Source organism: Rhinocladiella mackenziei (assembly GCF_000835555.1).
Source record: "Rhinocladiella mackenziei CBS 650.93 unplaced genomic scaffold supercont1.1, whole genome shotgun sequence".
Classification (NCBI taxonomy): Eukaryota; Fungi; Ascomycota; class Eurotiomycetes; order Chaetothyriales; family Herpotrichiellaceae; genus Rhinocladiella; species Rhinocladiella mackenziei.
Genome location: NW_013550604.1, coordinates 188,671 through 215,579, shown reverse-complemented (window position 1 = coordinate 215,579; position 26,909 = coordinate 188,671). Strand labels below are relative to the sequence as shown.

Here is a 26,909-nt window from a genome sequence, read left to right as displayed (position 1 = left end):
GGGGGGGGGGGGGGGGGGGGGGGCCCAAAGACAATTACAATTCCACAGGTGGAGATATCAGAGACCGGTTGTTTTCTGAAGCGAGCAAGTGTTTTGTCCATCCATTCTCACTTGGCTGCTGATCTTTTATAAATCCAAAGCTTTACAGACATCACATGGAAGAGTTTTGTAGTTGTCATCATTTTTCACATCAAGCTTCTGCATCCAGTTTTGAGCACGCTTGGGTGAGTAGCCGAGATATTGGCTGCCAGTACAGCCCCCTTGGATGTCGCGGTAGTCTCATTGGGGGTTCGAACTGCAGTCCTTTCTGTGCAGGTCGACCGAGGTCTGCATATGAGAAGCTCAGAGATTGGACAAGATACCCGATGATTGGCATTTCCGCGTTTATCCTGCCATTGTTGACGGAATCATCTGGGTCATACCCCATAGCTGGAAACATGGTCTTTCCCTGACCGTATCTGACAAGGCTTGCGTTTTCAAACACTTCTCCTGACCAGTTCTCGTATCATCTCCGGCGGGAATCTCTGTTGTGAGAATAATTACTTGCCTCCCATGCTCGAAATAACATCTCGTTGAGCCTGTCGATCCCGGTTGACGCCTGTCAATGGTGCCACGCTTCGAAGATCACCCACAACATCTTTGGCTTTTCCAAAGTACACTTCTTGAAGCATGTTTCTCATCTTGCCTTCCATGTCTTCGATCAATCGACCGACATTGCACACGTGGCCTCCATCTTTGCCTTGGCCACCTACATTTTCCACGACCAGATCGGCCTCGACTTGTCTGGTCATGCTCCCTGCAAGGTTTAGAGAGCCGACACCCTCGCTCTCTCGACCAAGGTGAAGGATGACAGTGCTGGTCAACTTGTAGTGACATGTGCGCCCGCTGCCTCTTCTCTCATCGACCTCGAAAACGTGTATACTGTCCCATCCGGCCTCTTGCCCGACGCTCTTCTTCAGTAAGACGACTCCGGCAAAACCGTCATCGAGGTCCCACAGATACACGCTTCCAGTTCCACCTTCGTAGTACATTTGTCGGTAAACGTCGAATGCGGTGTTGGCTTCGACCTCCATTTTTCTTACTCGGTCACTGGGGTACGTGGCATCGTCTAGAGGTGGTTCGAACTCATTACTCCAGGGGCTTCGATACGAATCTCCATCTCGATTGTAGTCACATAGCAGGTAATCGCGACCGGTTTTCTTGCATCTTGCAGAGGTCAAAGGTTGGTCGACGGAGGAGAGAAGGTCTTCGGTGAGATCAGGAACAAGAGCAGTGATAGCGTTGAGGTTGTCAGAGACCGAGAGCGGAGACAGTCTTCGGAGCAGGTCTCTATATCAAAATCATGACAAGTTAGCAACAACATCTCATACATGAGCCGTGATCCTGCTTGTGTTGTTGAATTTACAAAGAATGTCAGACCGCGCTGATGGAGTAACTCACAAAGCCGCATCGAATTGGGCTTCGCTTGCCATTACGCAAGGAGGAAAGAGAAAATCTGGTGGCTAGGGTGTCTGAAGAGGAGGCGGGTATTGTTTATTCACCAAACAGTAGAATGTGAGCATACAATCGTTCTGCGGAGAGAATCCATATCAACGTTCTACGAAGACCATGTACTACGTAACAAAATCGCCCCGCGACTCATTCTCAATTCGGAAGTATTTGATGCCGCCCTGAACAAATGGAGTAGTGAGATCTGACCCCTATTCCTTGCACATCCACTCAACATCTAGAACACAGGTACATTTGCAGTACTGCCCAGGACAGGGAGTATGACTATTTTCTGCCCGTTAGAGCTGACGTTCATTGCAAAAATTCCGATTCACGCACTCTTCTCCCAGCCCAGATCGTATTCCGACACGAATTGCGTATACAAAACCTCCGGACTACCTGTTGTCTCCTTGTATACTGTGCTACCTCTGATTCTACGATTCGCTTGGAAAGTCCATTCGCTGCCACCAGCTTCCAGCAAGAGTTGGGTCTCGCATGCGGGCTACAGTACAATAGAGTATGCTGCAGCCTCGGCTATTGTACTACCAGCCGTGAGTATGCGGTGGATGGAGGATGATTTTTCTTTTTGGTGGGGGCAGCCGAGAGCCTCTATCACCGAGCCTCCGATTCCAGTATTTACTGCGAGAGTGAAAGCGGCGACTCGGTCAGTCATCCCTTTAGATGGTCAAATCTAAGAGTTTACTTCCCTTGATTCAATATCTCAATTTCTCGACCAAGCGTTGACCAGGCACGACTATATGGCGCGCGGTAGTGGCATGCGGCGTTCAGATCAAGCTGAGCTTTGTGAATCCTGGAATGGACTACAAAACCTGCAGCGCTGACATTGTCGGTCGTCTCGAACAAGACAAGTTCCCTTTTTCGTCGACGTGAACAAAGGTCAGACTCGAATTGCTCCAAAATGAACCGCGAACGGGCTGATCCCGAACGTCGAAGGATCTTAGGATCTGTGTTGCTTTGAGCCTTCAGGATGCTTGAACCTGCGAGGCAGAAGACTCAACCCTGAGGTTGACATAACCACTTTACACCGTCGCCGATGCCCAATTTGTCGAAGATTCTAAGTGCACACCGGCCATGTGATTCTTTTCTCGCCAGAGCGGGTCTTCAACTGGAGGACCTGGTGGAATTATATCAAGCCTTCGTGCCCTGCCACCGTGCCCTGCATTTGTGACAAGAGCATCCTGGGTTTCTTTCTTGTTTGCGGTCTGAAGATACTGCACACGATTTGGCTTCTTCGATTGGGAAAACTGTGATTGTGACGGTCGAAGCCATGAAGCCAAATATCTCTCGGTAAGCGATTTGTTTCCGATGAAGAAGGTAGGTTCTGTTGACAATTGATTGATTACCTACCAGTCTGATTGTGCTCGGGAGTGATACTCTGGACCGAAATCATAAATCCCAACTTCAGCATGATCTCAGTAAATGTACGTTCAGAATGGCCAAGAGGAGGAGATGAACAGTGGTTGTTGACGCCAAATGCATTCTATTGTCAGACGGATTAATCAGAGCTAGTCATTTGCGGTGTCACGTGGTATATGTTCTGGTGCAATGTGATATGTGGCGACGCCAAGGCTTGTAAAGACCTTCGGAAGCGTTGTACGCTTCGTACACGCTTCGAAAGTATATAGTCTGACGGTCCCTTGGGCCCCTTCGAGGTCCTCCGTAAAATCACAACAAAGTCCCTATACCGTGTTTTAGTGCGGAGCAGACGACTGGCGTCCCTGGCCTTCTTCGAGCCTTATGCTTAAGCGGGCGTACACCAGCTCAGCCGCGAAGTAACAAAGATCCAAGCCACGGAGTTCGAAATTATGTTCAGTATCACAGAAAAGTAACAGGAAGAGAGGTAGAACGGAGGAAGAAGTGACCAATGCCATAAACGGAACACATTATACCAGGAGATTAGCACATTCGAAGAGGAGTCTCCGGCAGCGGTGAACAATATGAGTGAATTGAGACGGTCGGACACGACCACCGGCCTCAGCTTCCATTGTAACGCCTTTCTCATAATACAGTATATGTCCTCATGGTCACAGTGTTCTGCGGGCCGGCCTCGAAACCGAAGCATAAATATCTGTGGCGATACTCTAGGTTGAAACACGGGCCTGCTTTGACCTGTCCGGAAGCCGGTTGAGTAGATTTGGCTCGATTCTTACACTCACACAGCCATATAGGCGATGACAAGACCGAGAAAGGCGGAAAGGTACTGTGCCATCGAAGCACAGATCGATCAACGTGCTTGAACATAATGATTCAGAGAAAGAAGGGACAAGAAGGTAACAGTGCTTAAGAGAAAAGTCCGCAGGTGACGACACAAGGCGGTTTCACGATTGTTCGAATCGGCGCTGATGCTGGATTTACCTTCTTTGCCTATCAACAGCCAACTGGTACCAATGGAAAGGAGCAGGGTATCTATCAGGCTAGCAGCAGTTAGTAAGATTTGAATATGCAGTTGTCAGTATTTGAGTACAAGGGGAGAGGTTTGGTTTTACTTTTTTGACTTGGCCCATGTTTTCTGATAGGTCGAGAGAAATTGAGCCGATTCGATGAATTTCTGAATGGTATCTTCATGGTCCTGATCCACTCTCATCAGTCAGATGGGTTGGATGGGACATCTGACATAACTTCTCCTTTCCTTCCTTGCTTTGCGTGTTCACATTCATGCTCATTCCCGTCTTCGACAATCAAACCCGCCACCCGAAACAGAGACAATAATTCTTTGAAACATGGACGTCTGACTCCAAAGATCTGACTCCATCAACTCTTCGCTCGCGCCAAAGCGAATCCGCCAACACAATTGAAACCGCTTGCATCAGCACGCACCATGGACGTAGACCCAGGCAAAATAATGCGAACAAACCAAGGGAGTGGGGAAAACACACAAGCCACTATCCCTCGCTGAACCCAAAGCACTTCAGTGGTATGAACGAGCATGATAACTCATGATCTAGGACTGGGCAGCAGTCTGATCTGCCGGAGCTTGGGGTTGGATCTGTCCCTGTCCTGGACCACTCCGTCCTCGATTCCCACGGTAGCCACTGTTGCTATATCCACGATTATTGTAACCGCCACGATAGGTTCCTCCATATTGTCGTCCTCGGCCATACCCACCAGCTCTGCCTCGTCCACGATATCCACTGTCCACATTCCCCTGGCCAAAAGTCTCGATATTCTTCTTGAACTCCTCGCCTCGAGCTTGTCTCGCGTTCGCACGTCCATCATTTCCTTCTTCTCGATCTTTCATCTCCGATGAGAGATTGTCGAAAAAAGACGTGGATTTGTTGTACGCGACTCCGGTGGTAGGCAAGCTATCTTTTCTCTTTGGTGTGTCGCTGGACCCTCCATTTGCTTCACCGGCGGCGCTGTTTTCGTCGGGTGGAGCCCCTGATGCGATTGCTTCCTTGATCAAGTCTTCTTTGCTGAACTTCGCATTTGCCGATTCAAAATCGAAATCAGACTTGGGAATGTCCATCTTCTTCTGTCCACCACCACGAGGATAATTACCGCCTCGACCACCTCTGAATCCACCTCTTCCACCACGGGCGGTACCGTTTGTGGTGTTGGACATTGACGTGTCTGCCACTTTCTTCGATAGAGCATCAACGGCTGCAGTCGATGGGAGAGGTTTGGTTTGCGATGTTGGGGCCTGAGGATTGAGCTTCGCCATGGCCGCCGCAACGGCTTCTTTGGCTCGTCGAGATGCTTCGTCCATAGCAGCTTGAGATGGGGCCGGTTTGGCAGGTTTCGTGGTCCCATTCGTCGATGCACCGTCTGTCGCACTGGGAGCGGGAGGCGTAAAGGACTTCTGATTGACCGTCAATGGCACCGCGGGGGTAACTCGATTGGTCTTTGGTCCTGAGGGGGTAGGTTTTGGAGCGGCGGCCGTGGGTGCCGGAGCCGTGCCCGATGGAGGAGCCTTGGCCGCAATCCCAGCGACGGTCGGTTGAGCTTGAGTAGAAGCAGCCGTTTGTGAGACCTTCGGTTGCGCCGGAGGCGTTGATTCAGAAGCTTTATTATCGACCGGTAGCTCTGAAGTGAGATTCGAGGCAGGCGCGGGCCCAGGAGCTCGAGACTCTGGCTCTGGTTGAGATTGTGGCGGAGGTGGTGGAACACTATTGCGTTGTCCGGGAGGCCCAATTGGAGTTTGATGAGGTTGGAACGGATGAGGACTCGGACCTTGTGGAAACCCCCCTGAACCACCCGGTGGACCAAAATATCCTGGCGGCGGAGGACCATAGGGTGGAAATCCTGGGCCGGGGCCAAACCCTCCTGGTGGAGGACCGTAGCCCCTCCCAAACTGACCTGGAGGATAGTAACCGCCAAAAGGTGGATGTGGAGGGTATTCGCCCGGAGAGAAGGGACCATCGCGCGGGGGACCTTGAGGTGGAGGGCCAGGACGAGAAGCATTCTAGGAAGTCGTTCAGAGTCAGTATTGTTCCAAGACGAATCGAAGGATATGCAGCTGGAGTATGGTTGGAGTTTGGTCAGAAGGAAGGCAACGGAAATATCCACACGGCTTTTGCGCATTCAGAACAGGTCTGTGAATTTACATCCGAATATCTCATCATCGAATTGGTGCGAGGAAGGTCCGGTGCGTGACATACCAATATCGCGGGATCACTCGGCATATTAGAGGGTGGAGAAGGTTGCGATTGTTCTTCTTCAGCAATCTTGATGTCCTTGACATCACTTCCACGGAAGACGATGAAACCATATTTCTGTTGCGAAGGAGGGATGAATTTTTCGACCTTTCGGTCTTCGGTACCAAATGAGTAGACATTTTCCAAGGCGATAGTGGACTGCTCAGGATTTATTTCATGGAGGGTGCCGACATAGCTATGCACACGAGGTGGTTAGAGGTGGCCTTTGTTGCACAACCCGAGGATTCCATACCGAATTTCACTTTTGGAGATGAGATTGAACCGCTGACCGATCAGATGGTCCATGTCCATGATGGCGAAAAGAAAGCGCAATCAAAGAAAGGACTATTGTTACATAGAGAAGGAAAGTGGGTGAGCCTAAGAGAGGAGAGGTTGGAGGTTAAAAGTTTTGGTGGAGGAATTCGAGGCTGCGCAGGTCACGGTGGCTTTGGCCGCAGTCCCGTGGGAAGCGAAGACGCTTCATAAAATATTGTTTCACCCTACATCGCGTCATAGATGATCTTGCGCCTCAACGTAGTCTTGGCATCTCCAATTTTGCGCAAGCCACGTGACCATAAACCCTAATCACGTGATCAACACAGTATACTAAGGGCCGCGGATACACGAGGGGGTAAAATCGTAGCTTCTATTTATTGGGGGGGGAGCTAGCCCCAAACCCCTAGGCCTCGCTGCGCTCGATATTGCCAAGCCCTTTGCATCATGTGATTGAGCCGGCCACATTGGTATTGGCAATTCTTGGCGGTGTTCATATGTGTCACGTGATTGGAAACCCCGGGCAATTACTGTGCTTTGATTGGCCTACCCCATCGGATCCAATCCACGGCCTACTCGGGAATGGGCGTAGCCGGAAAATCTATAATCCGATGATTACCTAATCCTGTGCTCTGATTGGCTGACCCCATCGGATCCAATCCACGGACCACTTCGAGCGGGCGCTGAACACGCGATATTTGGCACATGATTAGGTGCGATTAACTAGAGCACTTAACTAGATCCGTTTAACAACCCCCCTTCGGATGGAAAACGCTCTTGATGACTTGGTTGATGGCTCGAAAGGGGCAACAGTCTTGTAAAGGCGAGGGATCTAACAGCTGGGCATGGAATGAACCGGTGGACAACGGAGGTAGCGCGTAGTAATTAACTAGTCCCCTATGGGAACCTATGGTACACGCCGTAATGCCCCGGCAATAGACAGAGGCATAATAGCGGCAAGGAATTGACATCCCCGCAATCATAAGGACGATGCCACTGTATACCGTATCAGGACAGCCTTGCTGTGTTGCCGCCCACGACGCCACACACCACTGTGACCGGATATATAATTTATGCATTTCCCCAGACCTCTTGGATATCAAGGTACTAGAAAAAGATTGTATAGTACCATATTTATTCATAGATATTTAGGGACTAACTATTAAGCTGGGTAAAACTGACTTGGCCAGAATTCAGACCAATGGCAATTGTATTACCGTCGAACGCCGAACAACCACTCCGATACTCATGTGGAAGCCACAATGCCAGCCGGCATGTACCGGGTCTGCAGCGGCTGCAACATCGCCCACCTCTTTGAAACGGATTAGCCACCTGACTATCTTGTCGGCCTTCTTTTTTAGAATGAATTCTTTCCCAGCAAGTCTAATCCTCCAGCTGTTCTCCAGGCAGCATCGTTGCTTCTCCTTAGCCGCAGCGACAGCCTGCTCAAGCGCCAAGTCAATGTCGCTGGAGGTCGGAGGAATATGTTTTCTAGGGGTTTCCCGATCGTTGTCCGAGAGTCGTTTGAGAGCAACATCTAAGACATTATGGCCGGAGGGATTGGGAGCTGCTTGCTGTGATGACGAAGGGACAGCACTTGCATTTGGTGAGTTAGTGGCAGGCGGTCTAGCTGACGGTGGGCCTGACGATGCCAAAATCTGCGTCGATGCCTGGGTTGAGACTGGTGCTGGGGTGGGTGATGAAGCACGGCTTCCAGGCTTGAGGCGTTGACGTAGTCGCTCTCGTACGCTAAGCTTTGCGGGCGGAACAGGGGTCCCGCTCATGTTTGGCGATGTTTAATGGGTACACTGTCCTGTATATAATAGATTCACCATGGGAATTGCTCGGTTCAATCTCGCAAAGGTTTCCAATGGAGGGCTACAGTATGTCGTCAGAGCCCAAGCAGTCTCCCCATCATTTGGACGGACCAGGACATGCCCGATAGTAATGGGGGCGCCTCGGGAGAGCGAGTCCTGACCGCGAGTTTCGAGCAACAGCGAGTGGGTCCGGAGCTATCGAAGCACCAATGGGGCCTATTTGTGCGAGCGTTGTCTGGTGGATGGCGAGGTACCTCAAATCCGTAGTAAAATGGGGGGTTTTCAGGTACCTTTCCATCCACTTTGCCTCTCTCGCATAATTGGCTCCTCTTGACCTCGCTGCCGACCCGACGCTCTATGAGCCTCTTGTGAGTCCTGAATGAATCCCTGCTCTTTTGCCCGGTTGTATCTCGCAGTGGAAGTGCGCACTCTCTTATTTCGACCTCCGGCTAGTACTGGAGGTGCCGTAGACGCCGGAATCTCGGTTGGCGAGGCCTCAGGAGAGGGCGATCGACGCGGACGGGGTCTTTCAGGAGTGCGAATCGGTAGGTGTTGTGAGAGAGGAGTAATTTGAGATGGCGGCGGAGGAGTTGCGGGCACATAGGTGGCTTCAAAGGGTTTTGGATCCACCGGACAACGCTCGCACAGCTAGGCTCAAATAGTGCTTAGACAGCTCCGGACTCGCGCCCCCCGCGATTCGAGTCTTTTGCAAAGGTCGGACGATGCCCCTCTCGTGGCATCGAGGAAATCCACCTCCAGGTTCGAGGGGCCCATGGTCAGGGTAGTAGTCAAAGAGTTAGACGGATCCCTTGCTGTTTCTGGTCCCGAGTATTGGTTGCGAGACGGCCGAGGGTGGGCGCTGATGTGGGACGCAACGAGGGCTTCGATCTTGGCATCGAGGGAAGAAACAGTCCCAAAGCGGCGGCATTGACCGCCAAATTCGGCGGGAAATTTCCCTGCCACCTGCGTTGAGATGCAGTCTCGTCTGTGATGTCTGTGGGTCATCAATAATGACCTCCTTCAACATGTCCAATCAAGCAGGTAACTATTTTCAAACAGAGTACGTGTCCAATGTTTATCCAAAAGAAAAGCTCCCTGATGCTGATCCTGTCGCCCAGCACCTCCTTGGCTGAAAATGAACGAAAACAGCGCAAAGCAACCAACAGTCAGGGGAACCCCGTCAAATTCCGCTCCAAAATATTAGCTGTGGATGTCAATTACTTTTGGGATCCCAGTGGAGATGTCGTCTTTGTGGCTGAGGCTGGAGGCTCTGTCACCGGTCTCCGGCTATCTACAAATGAGCTGTCCGCTACTCCTCGAGGACCCAAGGCACCTCTGACGAGCCTGGCTTTCCATGGCTCCAAATCCCCGACAGATGCTTCCACGACGATGCGAGTCTTTGCGGGCTGTTGGGACAAATCGATTTGGAGATATACGCTTCATTCCACGGACGGACCGTCAAAAAGCATGACATTGACCGAATGCACGTCGTTCCCGGCTCACACCGACTTTGTAAAATGTCTTGCCGTTGCCCGGACGCCAGACAAACAAGACATAATAATATCAGGCAGCACGGATGGCGACGTCAGGTTTTGGACCGTGGACGGACAGTCTCTCGGATCTCTGAAGCCCGATTGCCGTGGGATTGAGTGTCTTGTCATCGATCCGCTTTCCTCGTCCGACTCACCTGTTGTGATGTTTTCCACCTCGAAACAAGACATCTTTGCCTTCACTCTACCAGAATCATCCAAGATCTCCACCAGTCACATACAATTGTCGTTACCCATCAGAGCACACGAGACCAGTGTGTACAAATTACATTTTGACGACGATGGAGACTTGTGGACGGCTTCTGCGGACAAAACAGCTAGGCATCTCTCTAGGAATGATGGCTGGAGGACAGAGGCCACATTACAGCATCCGGACTTTGTGCGGGATGTCACCACCCATGACAAATATGGTTGGGTCATCACAGCGTGTCGAGATGAGGAGATCCGAGTGTGGAACAAGACGACGGGTGAACTTCACCATGTATTCTCAGGACATTATGAAGAAGTCACAGGACTGTGTATGACTGGAAACCTCGTCATCAGTGTTAGCATCGACGCAACACTTCGAAGGTGGAGCCTTGCCCCAGCCGATCTCCAGAAAGCGGTCGAAAAGGCGAAGAATCCTAAATTGCTTGAGCAAGAGCCGGAGCCTAAGAATGATATGTCAATGCTGACTGAGGAAGACGAGGCTGAACTGCGGGCGTTGATGGAGTCGGAGGAGGCGGATATATTAGAAAAGATGGCGATGGATGAGCAGTAGAGGGCCAATAAAGGGGGTATGGTAGATGACCCTCCTGAATTGGCTCCTCGTCACTAATGATCATATACCGTAACCTTTCCCTGGGGCCCAAGGGACCGTCAGACTATATAGTTTCGAAGCTTGTACGAAGCGTACAACGCCTACAAGGGTCTTTTACGAGCCTTGACGCCCCATCAGTGTTATCGGCACGTGCCCGGGTCTGCAGATTAGATAAGCGGGTCTTGATTAAATGCAACGCGCTGATTGGCTCCTCTACCACCTCGCAATTTTTTCCACTGCATCCCCTCCGTATCCTGTTCTTTCGTTTTTGGGGAAAAAAGGAAAAAAAAAAAAATCTCTGCTGTAAGCGAATCGACCCCCTCCCCCTCTCCTCCCCTGGGTCAGTCATCCGTATCTCATCTCGACATTTCTGTACCTCGCATACTATCTTGTGCCATCTCCCAACTGCTTCCAACTCCCTGCATTAACCGGGCTTTTCCGACCCCAGAGCCTTGCAAATCCAGCCCACGTGCTCACCAACATCACTTCTTCCCTTCTCTTTTTGGTGCACAATTACCATCTCCACTCGTGTATTGGCGTCGACTTCATCCTCAAGTACACTCTTGTCATTTTTTGGTTGGACTCTATCGGAGGTCTAGGATCTCCGCTGATTGCCCGCCTCGATGGTTAACGAGGAGCCTGAAGTCATATTGCACAATTGCCTGGCAAACAGCACATCTCCATACGTGAGAGATTGATCGATCTCGATCACGTCGCCAACGCTAATATAAACCAGCTCCGAGCGCACAAGGACAATCTTGTGGCCTGGCAAGAATGGTCCGAGAAGGCCATCTCCTTAGCAAAACGCTCTCAGCGACTCATCTTTCTCAGTATTGGCTACAATGCATGTCATTGTAAGACGGCCGGATCAATCCGTTTTTCTCAGGTTAACATACTCTTCAGGGTGCCATGTCATGGAACGAGAATCTTTCAACTCCCCTGAAATTGCCGACATCCTCAACCAATCGTTCATCCCAATCAAACTGGACCGAGAATCTCGTCCCGATCTGGACGATATCTACATGAGCTATGTCACTGCAACCACCGGTTCCGGTGGATGGCCATTGAATGTCTTCCTCACCCCCGACCTGAAACCCGTCTTCGGGGGCACATACTGGCCTGGCCCATCACCAACCACCCACCTCCAACGAGGAACTCCTCACGATGAGCCCCCGGTCACCTTTATCGACATTTTGCACAAGATGCAAGAAGTCTGGACGACACAACGGGAACGATGTCTTCAGTCATCCACCGACATCACCAACCAACTACTCGCCTTCGCGGCGGAGGGCATTCATTCCCATTCCACTGTCCAAATCCGAGGAACTGAACCGCCTTCTTCAGACCCCCCCGAACCTTTAGATCTGGACCTTCTCGATGATGCCCTCAGCCACTTTATTTCTCGATATGATTCGACATATGGTGGATTCAGCGCCAATCCGACCGCCCCGAAATTCCCCACGCCCTCCAATCTCACATTTCTTCTTCGAATCGGTGCAGCGATTGCGCAGCCGTCCACCCATACACGCTTCGGTTTCTTCAGTCCAGTTCCGGGCATTTTAGGTCGAGAGTCATGCGTCACCGCGGCAAGAATGTCGCTTCACACGCTCCTCGCCATTTCACGATCGGGCCTCCGAGACCAATTAGGATATGGGTTCCATCGATACAGCGTCACCGCCGACTGGAATCTCCCGCACTTTGAGAAAATGATGTGCGACAACGCTCAACTTTTAGGCTGCTACTGCGATGCATGGGCACTGGGTCGTGATCCCGAGATCTTGGGCACCATCTACAGCCTCGTCGAATACTTCGCCAACTCCGAATCTCCCATCGTCCAACCCGGTGGTGGCTGGTATGCCAGTGAAGACGCGGATTCTCGCGCCACTCTCTCCGCCGTCGCCAACGGCGTCACAGATGACAAGAAAGAAGGCGCCTTCTACGTCTGGACATATAAAGAATTCCAGTCCATCCTCGGCGAGCGCAACGCAGCAATTCTGGCCCGCCACTTCGGCGTCAAACCCGACGGCAACGTCCCCGCCCAGCACGACGTGCACGATGAATTCTTGACTCAAAACGTGCTTCACATCCAAGCAACGCCATCTGTGCTCGCGAAGGAATTCGGTCTCGCCGAAGAAGAAATCGTGCGCGTTATCAAAAGCGGCCGGGCAGAATTGCTCGAGTACCGAAAATCCAAACGCGAACAACCTGAAGTCGACACCAAGATCATCGCCTCATGGAACGGTCTCGCAATCGCCGCCCTCGCACGCGCGGCTAACACTCTCTCCACCATCGACAAACATCGCGCAGCAAGATGCCAGGAAGCCGCCGAGAAAGCCGCGGCATTCATTCGAAGGGAACTGTACGATGAAACTACCGGCAAACTCTATCGCACTCCGAAGCCGTCCACGACCACTCCCGATGAAGACACTCATATGGCATTTGTCGACGACTACGCCTACATGACGCTCGCGAATCTAGCATTATACGACCTCACCCTCTCGCAACCCTACCTCGACTGGGCCGTACGATTACAAAATTATCTCGACACGCACTTCATCGCCACCACCACGGGTGGCTACTTCCAAGCCGAGCAATCTACGCCAATGGAGCAAATCATCCGCTTGAAGCCCGGCACGGACAACGCGCTCCCTTCACCTAATGGCATCATCTGCACCAACCTCCTATACTTATCGTCATACATCCAAGATAAGAATGCGGAATACACCGCCAAAGCACGCGCGGTCCTCGACGCGTTCGCCGTCGAAATGATTCAGCATCCGTTCCTGTATGTGAGCCTGCTTTCGGGAGTTGTGATGGAACAGGTGGGCGTCAAGACGCTGATTGCGCCCATGACGATGCGCGAGAGTCAAGTGAGGAAGCTTAAGGGGTGGGGAAGGACAGTGGTCAGAGGAATCGTGCAAACGGTGATGATCTGTACAAGGGACGGGACGTGTAGGGAGTTGAGGCAGAGTGACCTGGAGGATGAGGATGAGCATGAAGACCACGCAGATGATGCGCCGAGCGTAAGCGGGTCGACGGGTGCGGCTACGGGTACGAATACCACGACGGCTCCAAACCCAGCGCCGGCGCCGGCGAGTGTTATGGCCTGAAATAAAGATAGAGCGTGACTGGATGGGATCAACGGGATGTTCTATGAAGGGTACACGGGCCTGGTTCGTTATGATCTGGGATGAATGGATGGCGGAGGGGGATCTTGTGTGCGGTGCTATACTGTACTGGTGGGAAAAAAGAAACTCAATCATCCTTCCTATGTACTAGTATAGAAGGGTACAGTGTTAATCTTACGGCCTAAATTTCTACATGAGAGAGGCACACCGCATTGTCTGGCCTAATATGGGACGAAACACGTACATGGACTCACGGTTCTGGCGTAGGGGAAAATGCAAGCGGCACAGGCCAAAGGCTGAAGTCGGTTCGGCTCGATGTGGATAGGGAAGCCTTTTTCTTCTCCCTCGGCGTCTTCACCTCCGTCTTTGTCTTCGTCGTCGAGCTTCTTCTGCCCTCTTCTTATAATATCTCCATTTGCGCGTTTAAGGATGCTTACTTGGAATGGTTCCTTTGGCTTAGGTTTCTTCTTTTCCTGCTCGCGATATCGCGACATGCATGGGAGCTCCGTTGAGTAAGGCAGTGAACAGTTAATCCATCACCTCTTGCACCATTGAATCTCTTGGTGACCTTGTGTTCCTCTTTTTTCCAGATATCTTCTCGAGTATTCTTCTTGTCTCTGTTGAAAATCGCTCCGTCCATGCCCTCGTCTCGATACTAGATTAGGTGCTCAAGGAATCTGTCCAAGTAGCGGGTTGAATCAAGTCTGGAGGTTTGCGATGGAGGTTGTGGAAGCAGATGATGTCGGAGGCATGTCATTTCCAACCCCTTCCGATAAGAGATCTGAATAGGTCTTGACTGCCGTGAGCACTCGGACCTATCGATAGATGTTATTGAATTGGCAAAACTGGCGACCTGGCCCACCAACCGAAAGGCTTGCCAGAAAAGGTCTTGTTCTCTAGCAAGACATGCAGTGCGATGGTAAAGCCAATTGGGTACTCACGGCGATATTTGATATCGTGAGTATGAGTCCGGGAGCACAATAGATTGGCACACATCTTGGATTCGAGTGTCTTCGTTACATTGGTATGTTGATTCATTGTTTCGTTTTCTGAAGTATTGAATGCTGCACGGGAGAGATATCGAATATGTTCCATTCTCTGCCTTGTTTTCGACATAGAGTTATTTACATAAAGAGTCCTAGGGTCAAAATTATCAACAAGTCTTGGTCTAGGTCGTCGTATGGGTATCGGTGGTTCCTTCGGGTTATGATGTATAGGAAGCAAATCAAAAGAATCTTGAGATGAACATAGAAATTCTGGATCTGGCCGGTCGTCAGAAGAGCTGTCTGTCATGATTTCGGACTCAAAAGTGCAAAGTATTTCGTCATTGGATTTGTAGCAGGTCGTTCGAAATGGGTTCGTTAAACATCAGATCGTAATTCATAATGGAGCAGAATGATTGTCGGAGGTCCGGTAAGTATCAAAGGAGGCAGGAGACGCAAGAACATGCATCGGGATTTGCACGACAGCGTCAATGCTCTCGCAGTTGAGTTTATGAAAGGTTCAGCGTACCGAGTAATCACAGACCCGCGAAAGGGTTTGGCTGACCAGACAACGCCAGTCCGCCGATTCGAAACCAATTAAGTCCCCACGTAGCAGCCAACTCCTCAAGACAGGTCTCGAGATTATGTTTAATATCGACCAGGTGATCAGCATGGTCGGTGATGACGGGTCTCATATCTGGTCTGTAGACCCTGACATTATAGAATTCAAGTAAGTTCCGTACCCAGTCCGCTATGGAAAAGGTCAGACGAGAATTCGATACCAAAGAATGAGACAAACTTGCGATGGAACTGCAACTCCTTAAATTCCAGCACCGTTCTGGGAAAGTCAGGGTGAACTTCCCATAATTCCTCATCTCGCATATGCTTGGTAGGATCTTTATCGTCTTTCGTGGGGTTGGCCCCTCTTCTCGCAAGGAGACGCTTTTTCTGTCCGTCAACGATGGCCTTTGCCTCGGGTGTGAGGGCGGAAATGGGGGCGATGGCATGATAAGGTCTCCATATATGAGAGTTTTTCGTCTTTGCTTCGTGGTTTTTGATTCTCTCTTCGATGATGGCCAAACGAAAACCGAGGCCTAAGGTGGAGCGATTTCCCTCGCGCGAGAGAAGCTCATTTTGGATGACTTGGAAGACATTGAGACCAAACTCCATGGTCGAGGCTGAGATCCCGCATGAATGCGAATGCCGATCAAGCTGAAATAGGAGTTTCAGATCATGAAGGAGCCACCCGTCAGGGGGGCGAAAAAGAAAAAAGAAAGAGCTCATGTGATTAAGGGTAACTAACGGCAAGGCGGAGCAAATTGGGTATCCAATATTGGCAGACGTCATCCTCGACGCGGCATAAGTCAGCATCCAGACAGACATAGGGATGTGAGCATGTGCATACCAGCGCAATACGTGTGATACCAAGAGTGGTGTAGGCAAATCAAAAGAGGTGAATCATGGTTTCTCTTGTTTGGCATTGGGACGAGGTTAGCAACGTGGTACCGACAAGTTACCAGCATCTCGCAAGGTATAACTGTCAAAGATGAGTCCTGAGCCTGGCTACTCGTTGACCTTCAGGTCCTCCGGTGTATCCTCCTGGTTATTCCATCTGCCCTTTTTGAATGCCTCAACAACCTTCAAATTCTCCCAAACCTTCCAAACATGCGGGAACTCACCCGGGACATCGACCCCAAACCTCAAGGCTCCATCGATGGCCGGAGCCAGTGCACAATCCGCCAAGGTCAGCTCATCACCCACACTGTACTTCCCGGCATAGGATTTCAAGAGCTCCTCGTACGCGCGGAAGCCAAAGGCCATGAAATGCAGCTGCCAAGTCTTGGCCTCAATGTCCAAGGGCTTGATGAAATTCAAAACTCTCAGGTTCGTGACGGGCTGGATGTCACAAGCCACTATGTTCACTAGCTCCCTCACCCTTGCCCGGCCCACGGTGTCTTCAACTCCCGGAAGCAGTTTAGGTAGGTCTGGCCTGCTTTCTTCAAGGAATTCCAGAATGGCAACGGACTGACGGATTTTGGTGATGACTTGGCTCGTTTGTACGTCGGTCACGACGAGGGTGGGAACCGATTCACTGGGGTTCAGGGCTGTGTATTCGGCTCCATGTTGCTCTCCCTTGACCAAGTGGATGTACCTGTATTCGAGCGGGATGTTCTTGAGATGCGCAGCAATTCGAATTCTCGCCGAGCACGAGGATCGGAAGTAACTGTAGAGGGTGTATTTGTGCTGAGGGGAAGGCATGGTGATTCGAGATGCCTTTGACGTCTTGACCAGGATTCTCTAGTAGTGGAGTTGAACCAAGGCCAGAAATCAATTGACTTATTAACTTATGTTTCCAAGAGCTCTCGAAATCTCCTCGTTCTCCCCCACGCAGCTGACCCAAGCCCACCAACGCGGAACACTTTCATTTCCCCCGCCCTTTTTGGCCGGTCTTAGGCGGAGGGGATTCCGTTTCTTTCAAAAAGCCTCTCAAGGCCCCTGAACCTTGCCAAACAAGGTGAATATTGGGGGCATTTGATCTGCATGTGCTGAGCACTGACTCGAGGTAGCCAGAAAAGAGAGCTTCCTATTTCTTTCCCCCTAATGCCACGAAGACGTAATTAAGAAAGACGGGGGTTCTAGGGACTGATCACGTGATACCGGAAATGGCCCTCCTACAACCCCGGTGAGTCTACGCTGCGGGGGAGGGGCCCAAAAGCACCCTGATTTGGGTCAACGACAATGACACAAGGTGAGGTGTGTTTTTGTTCCGGGACTGCCATAAGCAACACACACAGAAAGATCAATTTCTCTTTTCAGATCCTTTCTGATCAATCTCCAATTTCTGTTCGACCACTTTGAGCCTTTGTCCATCCCCATACTTTCCCTGCTCGTAATGTCCTCCCGCGAGATCCGCGTGGGCTATGTCCCCGAACATTACCTTTTACCTCTGCATTTCTGCAAGAGAGGTGACCTATTCCCTCCGTCAATACGTATCACACTCGTTCCTTTTCCCTCGGGTACCGGACATATGATCACGTCGCTCCGTTCCCACGAGATTGACCTTGCAATTGGGCTGACAGAAGGCTGGGTGGCTGGGTTGCTGAATCCCAGTATGCACACCAAGTCCGCAGACGAAAAAGGATATTCCATAGTGGGTTCTTGGGTATCTACACCACTGCGCTGGGCGATTGTCACAGGGCGGAACCGCAGTGAGATCAACTCGGTGGACGATTTGAAGGCTCATCGTCGAGTCGGCGTAAGTAGGCTTGGAAGTGGAAGTCACGTCATGGCTTTTGTCCTGGCTCAACAAGAAGGTTGGTTGCGACCGACGGCAGACTCCAGGTCCGAGGCCCTCACGGCCGTGCCCTTGGGTCCATTCAAGGACCTCCGTGATGGAGTGACGGGTGCGAGCGCCGATTTCTTCATGTGGGAACATTTCACCACCAAACCGTATTTCCACGGTGATGATACCCCGCTCAAGAAGATCGGAGAGATCTACACACCTTGGCCGAGCTGGCAGATCGCAGCGTCAACCTCGACGTTCCCAGATCCTTCGTCGGACGCAACATTGAAGGAAATATTTGAGTCCTTCGACCGGGGGGTCAACATCTTCAATTCTGACCCTGACGTAGGGATTCGGATGCTAGGCACCGGTGAGGCTGGCTGCCATTATTCAGAAGAAGATGGGAGAGAATGGTTGAAAGATGTGCGCTTCGTGGAGGGAACCAGGGGAGTAGACCCGAGAGTCATGAGCGGGGTCGCGGACGTGCTGAAGACCGCGGGCGTGATCGGTGCAGACGTAGAGATTCAAAACGGGGACGGGGTAATTGGTATTGCGAGGGAGTGAACAAAGAAAAGGGTGCTCCGTGTGTAAATGCAAGCCTTCCGAGGACATGTACCCGCACCATAACCCAAAATGGCTCTCCGCAAACTGCTCCCTGACTATTAATGTTCCATGAAGGTGTCCTGCCCGACCCTATGAATGTATCAAACTCAAAAGCCCATCTCCACGATTCACTCGCCAAACCCCGAGTTTCGGCCTTGACTCCGCCAACGACGAAAGCCGGGGGAGCCAGCTGGTTCCCCTCCGGTTTCTTCCTTAAGTTGTGGCATTAGTCTTAGATCTGGGTCGAAACGGTATCATATTGATCAATCAAGGGGAAGACATCAGGGTCCTAGGCCGACAGAACAAATGAGGGTGAAAGTAGTCAGCCTTGTGCTAGAAGTGTAGGGTGTCCCTAGCCACAATTGCAGTGACTCGGTCAGATGACCCTTCAGGTCCTAGGAGGGAGCCTTGACGATGACAAAGATAATGGAGATGGTCATAAGCGGAATGGGTGACGATGGCCTCGTATCTGGAGGATGTCCCGGAGCAAGGAGAGTGAGATTCTAGGAGCAATACGGAAGAGGAAGTACTGTTGGTCCATTGCTATGCCGTACTGGGAGAATGGCAGTTAGAGTGTCTTTAGGGCGTCAATGCCACTGCTGCGGGAAATTTAGGCGGTAAGCCGCAGCCTTAAGTAGCCCAACGGGAGTCTTTATTACTGATGTTTTGTTAGACCGCACAATGTGCGTTGAAACTGACTCCCCGCCTTTGCCTGCCACACCAGCCCGTTACTAACCCATTCCTCGCATTCCTCCTCTCTACTACTTCGTGATCACGGCCTCTTCCACCTCTTCCGCCTCTTACTGTGCCTGGAGCTCCCTTACCCGGCTGCGTGCCTCTCCACTGACCTCCCCGTATCATCTCCTTCTTTTCCCCTATCATACATCGCATCAATCATCCAATCTTCCATCACGGACTCCGTCATGCTGACTCCCAATTTACATCTCAACTAAGTCAGCAACGGCAAACATTGCTTTTTCCTCCCTGCCAAAATGACTCCGCGGTCCAACGATCCCTCCCCTAGCGTGGGTCAACCAACACCCCCCGGGGTCCCTTCAACCACGACCGCTACTACTGCCAACACCAACGACTCCGACAGCGACAATCAACCCGAAGAACGTCCAACGCACACCTCAGAAATCGGTACCCTCAAAAAGCTTCCCAATCATGGCACCGCCTGGCTAGGAAGCTCGTCCGGAGTCTACTTTGTCAACACGGTCCGTCGTGCCTTTTCCGCCGCCTTCGCCTCGTCCAGTCTCGGAGGTCCCAATGCGGTCCCCGCCAGCGAAGACATTCTCACCGGTGAAGATGCCGAAGGTCGCTCCTACAATGGTCCGCTACACGATGGCCCGAGTGCAACGGACCAATTCCCCCAGCTTCTCGCCTCTGCGTTGGGGAAACCTCCCGAACGAAAGATTGCCGTTGAATTGGTCATGTCCTTTTTCACCGCATGGCATCCTCTGTTTCCCTTCCTTCACGGACCCACTTTTCTCAAGGACATGGAATCCATATACGTCCAACAACGTCGAGCGTCCAAACCCACCAAAGAAAATCCGGCCCCGACGGACCTCCGAAAACTTCTGACCTTTCAACTCATCATCAACATCGCCTCTCTGGATCGCAGTGATATTCATCTTCCCATGGAGTCACGGATCAAATCCACCGCCGACGTCTGCCGGGTGGCAGGTTGTCTTGCGCTCACCCACGACCTCTCCACCATCCAAGCCATTCTGGCCGCTGAATTATACCTCGTCGCCACCCTCGCTATTCGTCAAGCCAGCACCATTGCCGGTATCATTGTCAAATTGATCTACCACGCGGGACTTCATCGCTGTCCATTGCGTTACGCCCAATTCTCCCTGGATGATTGTGAAATCCGTAAACGGATCTTCTGGTCCGCATATGCCTTGGATCGACATTGTAATTTGAGTCTCGGAGACCCCAATATCATCCAAGATGACGACATTGACGTGTGCTTGTCGGGCCCGGAACTACACAAAGCCGTCGCGCGAGAGATGGTCCCCAATCCGGAGGGCGATATGGGAATGCACATGCCTCCGCCTCGAGTTGTCGCGGACGATCCTCGGGTGGCACAATCCAATAATGACGGGCCCGAGGCCAGAGAGAAACGGCTGAGAGAAGCGGCATTGACGGCCTATGTGCAATGGGGAAAATTGACGGGACAAATCATTGAAGTCTTTCACAAAAGCATCAATCACCGCTTCCCCAAGCATGAACAAATCCTCCGCCTGACCAGTGACATTGAAACATGGTGGAATGATCTTCCGGGCTTCCTGACCGGAGAAATAGACCAGCCTGCAATACAGAGTCTTCCCGAATCCGCCGAAAGCAATGGCATCACCAATTCACAGTCATCCAACAACACCGCCGGTGGCCCCCATCCCACCACTCACGCCTCATCCGGCCCAGCCTCCGAATCGGCCGCGGTTCTCACTCACCAGCAACACCTCTCTAGCTTCTTCAAGATCCTGTACCATCGATTGCTTCTCTTAGTCAATCGTCCACGACTCTCTCTCGACCAGTCGACGCCGGAATTCCAACACGGCCTCCAAGTTTGCATTCGAGCCTCACGCGGGATTGTTGCCGGTCTTAAATCCCACAAACGTCATGGCCAATCCATGTTCCTTCCTGGCCTTCTCTCGGCAGCGTGGATGTCGGGACTCATTATTGCCTTTGCTTGTCAGCTAGGGAAATATGCCAAAGCGCGGGCGCTAAGCGACATGCAAGCGTGCTTAACGTTGCTTGAGAGTATGAACATCAGGTGGTACACGGTACAGAACTGCCACAAGGTCCTGAGCCTGTTGCTCATCAACATTCAATCACGCAAGGCCTCTATAAATGGCTTCCTCACCGTCCCCAAACCAGATCAATCCCCCCAAAATCTCCCTCACGAACTCGATCAAATACAACCGTCAAGAAAGCGCCAACGGACAGGTGGACCTGAGGATGCCAGTCCCCGAAAATCCTCCACGACGGATTCTGCCACCAGCTCCCCCATCCAACAACATCCCTCCACCGCTGGTGGAAATGGAACACATCGAATGAAGCCCGCACCGTCCTCAACGTCAAATAGCACACCGACATGGACTTCTTCGGCGACATTCGATCCTACCAACCCGTCTGCACTCACCAATCCGACTGGTGCCGTCTCCAGCTTTGACTTCTCCAATTGGGACCGTGGGCAACCGACGACCCAGCCGCAATTTAATCCGGGAATCGGCAGCGCCGTATATGCCACCCCTCAAGACTTGGCATTTGCCCAATCGACCATGAACATGAACTTGCCCGGCATCGGATCAAACACCAGCTCCGGAGGGCTGGGCGGCGAGGGAGTAACCGGTTCAAATCTCCAGGAATATTCCGACCCCATGTTCTGGGGAAATATGGATTATAATGTCGCGGATATCTTTGGTTCCGCGACCTGGGAGAATATGACCGGCCCTTTTGCACCAAATGGTGGCGTTAATGGCGGATGGGAGATGTGACGCAATCGGCCAGATTTACCCCGCCCTTGACTTTGTTCGGAATCATGATTGACTTGGTAATCTTGCTAGGTGAGGAAAACGGGGAATTGGTGTCTCGGTCGACTGGGTTGGATTGAATTGGATGCCGTTCCGTCTTGGATACCATGGGGTTTAAACTTTGATCCCGTACAATAATGGATGATCGGATTGGGAACACATTCGACCCAGGGGGGGAAAGTTCATGGCATTGAACATTTGGCATTCGGATTCTTTGTTGGACCTGCAACATTTGGCATATTGGGGTTTTATGCTCGGCGTTTGGATCAAGATTCTTCGCGAATGGAATCATGATTGAGGCTTAACTGTTAAGTCTTGATTTGATTTGTTCTGATTTGTATGATACGGAACGATAGCGAACGGGACAGTGATACCTCCATAGCGCAGCAACCATCGCACAGCTATGGGGGCATTAAATGTGAGAGTGCTGGTGATCATCTGAAAGATTTCCATGCTAGGAGAATGTATTTTCCAAATCAGATAAAGTGTCAAAAGAATCAAATTCCGGGTACCCTGTCGCACGCCTCGGAAATCTCCTGTCGAAGTTAAAGTCGAGGCGAAATAACCACGGGACTTGCTTTCTCGCTAATAAGCAAGCATCCCATCCCCATCCATCAGGGTCCATATCTGAATTAGCCACCCACCCGGATATCATATCGGCTCTGTCCATTCCATCCACTACTCCAAGAACACTTCCAAGGTGAAAGTGCCAATGCCAATCCGCTCGCGCACCAGTAGCACCATGGTCATTCGTCAAGATCATCCCATCCAATAAAATTCAACAAGACAGTTGTATTCCAAACATCCGTCCGATTTTTCCGCCCGTTAATTACCAAAACAACCGTCTCTGCATATCATTCGTGAAGAATCCCGTGTCGATTTCCGTCGGTCCACTCTCGACGGCTATGCCTGATGCCATGCCGGAGCCGATGCCCGAGTTTAGTGATGGCGATGGAGCCCAATTCGAGTCAGCGAAGCTTTGAAGAAGGAGAGCCTCGGCGCCGGTGCCGACGTTGGGATTCGAGGTATGGGTATTATTGTGACCACTGGTGGGGGAAAGGGAGGAGAAGAGCGAGGGGTTTCGCCAGTTGGGTGGTTGGGATTGGGACGTGCCTTGCTGTCGGGTGCGGGAGGACGTGGGAATTGCAGAAGATTGAGATTGAGCATGTTGAGGGACATGGACGGGTGTGTGGGTTCCACTTCGATAAGGATCGGTGCTCATGGATCGGAAGGGGCCAGATTGTGAATGCGAGTGACTGTGACGGGAAAGATCCACCGATCCCGGTCGGGAATGGTGGAGAGCGTGGTGAACGTGCGCATTGTCCGACAGCGTATCGTCCGTCGATTGGCGAAATGAAGAGCATTGGGATTGAGTATGCATGGCACAATCTTGCTGCCATTTCCGGATGTTTTCGACAGTGTCAAGAGGAAAAGATTCCCAGTATTCGAGGCCCGTTTTTTTGTTCAGAACGGGTGGGCTGCTTCGCATGGTGAAAGGTGTGGGGGATTGAGAGTCTCGCGATTTCACGCCACGGATGCTCGATGATGGGTTCGACTTGAGGGAGTCGGTGGCGTAATTGAGTTGATCTGATGTGACAAGAGGAAGAAGAGCGAGGAGAAGGGACTCGGCTTCGTGCAACCGATGCTCGAGGCCCTCGATATATCCTTTTGCTGGCCCCCTAAAGAAATGAACTTAGTTCACCGCGAATCGATAAGAGGCGCAGAAGGCGGCGGTCAATTGTGATAGGGAAGTAGTATGTCGTGTAGAGGCGGTGGAAACGACGGAGAATTGCGGTCTAAAAAAGGAGCCAAAGGGTTGTTTATACCGGCGAGGAAGGTAAGGCTTACCGTTTTCTTTGCTCAGGCCATGTACATTGGATACCGATAGCGTGACATTGTGTACAGCCAGACCTGTTAGAGAAGAAAATCAGTCCATCCGCTTATGTGAACATGAGATGAACATGCAAAGTAACGCAAAGGTATTTCCCAAAGGTCGATTAGACAAACATGTATTGGATGTGGTGCTTTTGGCTGGTCACAGTCGACAAAACGGCGGACGGTTGGTGGAAGGGACAAAGTTTCGCTGTCGGTTAGGTCCCCCCATGTCCAAATCATTGTGCCAAAACGATTTAGCAAGGAGGTTCTCCACGAACATTGACTGGAGAATCCACCTGGGGTAACACGGATCTATAGTCTAGACCTAGGTATAAAAGTCGATGGCTACTCTAGAAAGTCTCTTTGCGTTCAGAAAGATGATGCAACTCAGACATACCGATCACCGCTACACTATTTAAAGTCAGTACACGCCGTGGGACAAAGTCTGGGACGAAGATGGCAGGTTTCGAACATTGAAAAGTACAGGATGAGGGCGATAGATATTGTCGTGGTTTGCTTGGGTGTTGACATACCTTTTGTTTCTTCGTTCGACACCCGTTACAAGCACCGCTTATTCGAGAAGGCATCTTCGATTCAAGACGATGATTGTGGAAAGATGTCTGGAGTTCGAGGGGATCGGCAAACCGTGGATTCTCACAGTTAAATGTAATGATGTGAAGGTGTCAAGTTAATGTGTTGGTTCGTGTTGTCAGCTGCTTCAACCAATATGATCCAACTTATGCCCAGTAGCATTGGGTATGGTTTAATTCGGAGAAGTTGCGGAGAAAGTTTGAATGACCTCGAATTTGCGTAAAGAATGCCGACGAATGAGAAGGTCCAGTTTCTTTTCCCAGAAAAGGATGAAGTCTGACTCACTATGCGTTATCGACCACGGATGATTGGATAGAGCGTCCAAGGAGTGAGTCTGGGCGAGAAAATAGTAGCTGCTCGCCAAGTGTCTTGTGACTGCGGGCCGGATTGTTTCTTTTGCTCTCAGTACACCAATATATTGGTTGCCATGAATGTAATAATATCCCTGGCGAGATCGTATCCTTCAAACACTGGGGTGAATAGCCGCAAGTGATGAACTATGTTTTGATGGGGGGATCCTCGAATTGGTATTTCACTTGGTTGGCAACAAAGAAACTCCGAAGCGGTGTTTGGGGTTGTCCAGGGTACATATAGAGAAAGTAATATCTGAAAGGGCGCGTCACAGTGTCAGTTGCACATGAAGAGAATGTGCTGTAGATTTCCGCATATCCGGGCGTAGATTTTGTAGAGAGCCAGTCTGGTTTATACGGCTCAGTCACGGGGCTGACTGGTTTGAGGTGGAATCGATTTGAGGTCCCCTGAGAAATCAGGGGCTTCGGGCAATAGTTCGGATGAGAACTCAGATTCGTGGCCCTTGTAGGCAGGGGAATTAGCTGACGCCAGACGCAAGATAGCCTTGGTGTCGAAGGGAGGAATTAAAACGCGGGTTTCGATCGGGCTGTGACGTTGGAAGAAGGGTCGTATGAGGGAGAGAAAGACGAGATCTATGGCGTCATAAGGCCTTCAAGATATCGAACCTGCGAGACAAAGGCCTCGGATATGGGCGTCGAAAACGCAATGGCTATGGAGGTTGAGTGAGAAAAGGGGAACATTCCACCAACCAGGTGCTGCTCGGAGTGAGACCTCCGAAGAAATTTCACCTCTCGATGGACTTGAAAAGTGGATTTCCTGAGGGGAAAACTGCGCCCGGAGAAACGTTCAGCCGGTCTCTAAAGACGAGTGAGGAACACATGGGTTGCAGGACCAAGGACCACCACCATCTTCTCTACATTCGGACGCCTCGCCAGTATATTTCTTTTTGATCTTCGTATCTCAGTCGTTCCTTGCGAATATCACCAGGTCCAGTCAAAACTACTCCAACTTGCCCAGGCATATAATGCTCGCCCTTCGTTCTTTATCCTGCGCCGACAAGATACACCAGTTCCATCTAAACGAAATCCGCGCTGCCGACGGTCAAGAATGCATCCTATCCAATGATTGAGCGGAAGCAACGGGAAACCTCGCCCTACAGCTAAGAATATCCTAATACAAGATGGATTGATAGTTTGGTGGCAATTCGGTTCTCAAGCTTCACATTGCGGATGCTACCAAACGAAAAAGAAAGGGCAACCAGAACAACACCAAATGGCGGCATCGTGACCCCTGGTAAACCTGGGCACCCGTGTTCGTTTTCCAGTGAAATCCACTTCCGCATCCCCACGTCGGATCCGCCAGATTTCTAATCCCAGGTCAGGACCTTTATCGCCAGCCAGAATATTCGAGAAGAGCACGAACTTCGATTCTCGCCTCGATTGATGGACTGAGAGACCTCTGCGCGGAAGGTAATTAATCGATTGGATTATTCCACGGTGTGGATTAGGATATCATCTGTTTCTGCTTCTATACTCTCGGAGAGTGTGGTGGAATGACGAGGTTGTAAAAGGACCACAGACACATTCGAACATGCCGGTTATGATTTCGTCGACGAAACCGTAAGCTTCTGAGATCCATTCAGATTCGATTGGATGGTAATGGATATGACGTTGCGAGGCCCTGCACTGTGATCACTATGTTGTTGACGAACAGATAGACGCGACACGCACTCAATGACTTTCTTGGGTGATGTTGGGCGTTGGGTCGGAAACAGGATATCCGTTCGATCGCTGATCGTCGCTTGCGTGGCTTCCAGGTGCAAAAGAACGGGGGGAGTGCCCAGGAACCTGCTAAACAGACCCCCAAAGATTGGTTGGCTAAACAATGAAGCGGTCGATCTTGGGGGAGGCTTCGTGGATAGGTCGGACTAAGCCACTGGATCGACTCATTCCGCCACAACCGACGTGTCAAGACTACGACGATGTCTGTCACTGTAGACTTTAGACACCA

The 26,909-nt window shown here is 51.1% G+C and overlaps 11 protein-coding genes across 11 annotated transcripts; 4 read left to right on the top strand and 7 right to left on the bottom strand.

Annotated features, from left to right (window-relative positions):
* Nucleotides 1-539: 539 nt before the first annotated feature.
* Nucleotides 540-1,472, bottom strand: Z518_00079 (F-actin-capping protein subunit beta; the record flags this gene model as incomplete). Its single annotated transcript, XM_013420683.1, has 2 exons — nucleotides 540-1,329; nucleotides 1,441-1,472. The coding sequence occupies 2 exons, from the start codon at nucleotides 1,470-1,472 to the stop codon at nucleotides 540-542; spliced, it is 822 nt and encodes a 273-aa protein (XP_013276137.1).
* Nucleotides 1,473-2,528: 1,056 nt separating this feature from the next.
* Nucleotides 2,529-2,917, bottom strand: Z518_00078 (uncharacterized protein; the record flags this gene model as incomplete). The annotated part of the gene is made up of 2 exons (XM_013420682.1): nucleotides 2,529-2,830; nucleotides 2,857-2,917. 2 exons carry the CDS (start codon nucleotides 2,915-2,917, stop codon nucleotides 2,529-2,531), a joined length of 363 nt encoding a protein of 120 aa, XP_013276136.1.
* A 1,533-nt stretch (nucleotides 2,918-4,450) lies between these two features.
* On the bottom strand, nucleotides 4,451-6,455 carry Z518_00077 (uncharacterized protein; the record flags this gene model as incomplete). The annotated part of the gene is made up of 3 exons (XM_013420681.1): nucleotides 4,451-5,911; nucleotides 6,108-6,339; nucleotides 6,397-6,455. 3 exons carry the CDS (start codon nucleotides 6,453-6,455, stop codon nucleotides 4,451-4,453), a joined length of 1,752 nt encoding a protein of 583 aa, XP_013276135.1.
* A 1,154-nt stretch (nucleotides 6,456-7,609) lies between these two features.
* Nucleotides 7,610-8,200, bottom strand: Z518_00076 (uncharacterized protein; the record flags this gene model as incomplete). Its single annotated transcript, XM_013420680.1, has 1 exon — nucleotides 7,610-8,200. One exon carries the CDS (start codon nucleotides 8,198-8,200, stop codon nucleotides 7,610-7,612), a length of 591 nt encoding a protein of 196 aa, XP_013276134.1.
* A 1,058-nt stretch (nucleotides 8,201-9,258) lies between these two features.
* Nucleotides 9,259-10,543, top strand: Z518_00075 (uncharacterized protein; the record flags this gene model as incomplete). Its single annotated transcript, XM_013420679.1, has 2 exons — nucleotides 9,259-9,293; nucleotides 9,352-10,543. 2 exons carry the CDS (start codon nucleotides 9,259-9,261, stop codon nucleotides 10,541-10,543), a joined length of 1,227 nt encoding a protein of 408 aa, XP_013276133.1.
* Nucleotides 10,544-11,205: 662 nt separating this feature from the next.
* On the top strand, nucleotides 11,206-13,692 carry Z518_00074 (uncharacterized protein; the record flags this gene model as incomplete). Its single annotated transcript, XM_013420678.1, has 3 exons — nucleotides 11,206-11,268; nucleotides 11,319-11,436; nucleotides 11,486-13,692. 3 exons carry the CDS (start codon nucleotides 11,206-11,208, stop codon nucleotides 13,690-13,692), a joined length of 2,388 nt encoding a protein of 795 aa, XP_013276132.1.
* Nucleotides 13,693-15,229: 1,537 nt separating this feature from the next.
* Z518_00073 (uncharacterized protein) lies at nucleotides 15,230-15,863 on the bottom strand (the record flags this gene model as incomplete). The annotated part of the gene is made up of 2 exons (XM_013420677.1): nucleotides 15,230-15,444; nucleotides 15,476-15,863. 2 exons carry the CDS (start codon nucleotides 15,861-15,863, stop codon nucleotides 15,230-15,232), a joined length of 603 nt encoding a protein of 200 aa, XP_013276131.1.
* Nucleotides 15,864-16,256: 393 nt separating this feature from the next.
* Z518_00072 (maleylacetoacetate isomerase) lies at nucleotides 16,257-16,952 on the bottom strand (the record flags this gene model as incomplete). The annotated part of the gene is made up of 1 exon (XM_013420676.1): nucleotides 16,257-16,952. The coding sequence occupies one exon, from the start codon at nucleotides 16,950-16,952 to the stop codon at nucleotides 16,257-16,259; it is 696 nt and encodes a 231-aa protein (XP_013276130.1).
* Nucleotides 16,953-17,586: 634 nt separating this feature from the next.
* Nucleotides 17,587-18,540, top strand: Z518_00071 (uncharacterized protein; the record flags this gene model as incomplete). Its single annotated transcript, XM_013420675.1, has 1 exon — nucleotides 17,587-18,540. One exon carries the CDS (start codon nucleotides 17,587-17,589, stop codon nucleotides 18,538-18,540), a length of 954 nt encoding a protein of 317 aa, XP_013276129.1.
* Nucleotides 18,541-19,571: 1,031 nt separating this feature from the next.
* On the top strand, nucleotides 19,572-22,085 carry Z518_00070 (uncharacterized protein; the record flags this gene model as incomplete). The annotated part of the gene is made up of 1 exon (XM_013420674.1): nucleotides 19,572-22,085. One exon carries the CDS (start codon nucleotides 19,572-19,574, stop codon nucleotides 22,083-22,085), a length of 2,514 nt encoding a protein of 837 aa, XP_013276128.1.
* An 865-nt stretch (nucleotides 22,086-22,950) lies between these two features.
* Nucleotides 22,951-23,610, bottom strand: Z518_00069 (uncharacterized protein; the record flags this gene model as incomplete). The annotated part of the gene is made up of 1 exon (XM_013420673.1): nucleotides 22,951-23,610. The coding sequence occupies one exon, from the start codon at nucleotides 23,608-23,610 to the stop codon at nucleotides 22,951-22,953; it is 660 nt and encodes a 219-aa protein (XP_013276127.1).
* Nucleotides 23,611-26,909: the final 3,299 nt, after the last annotated feature.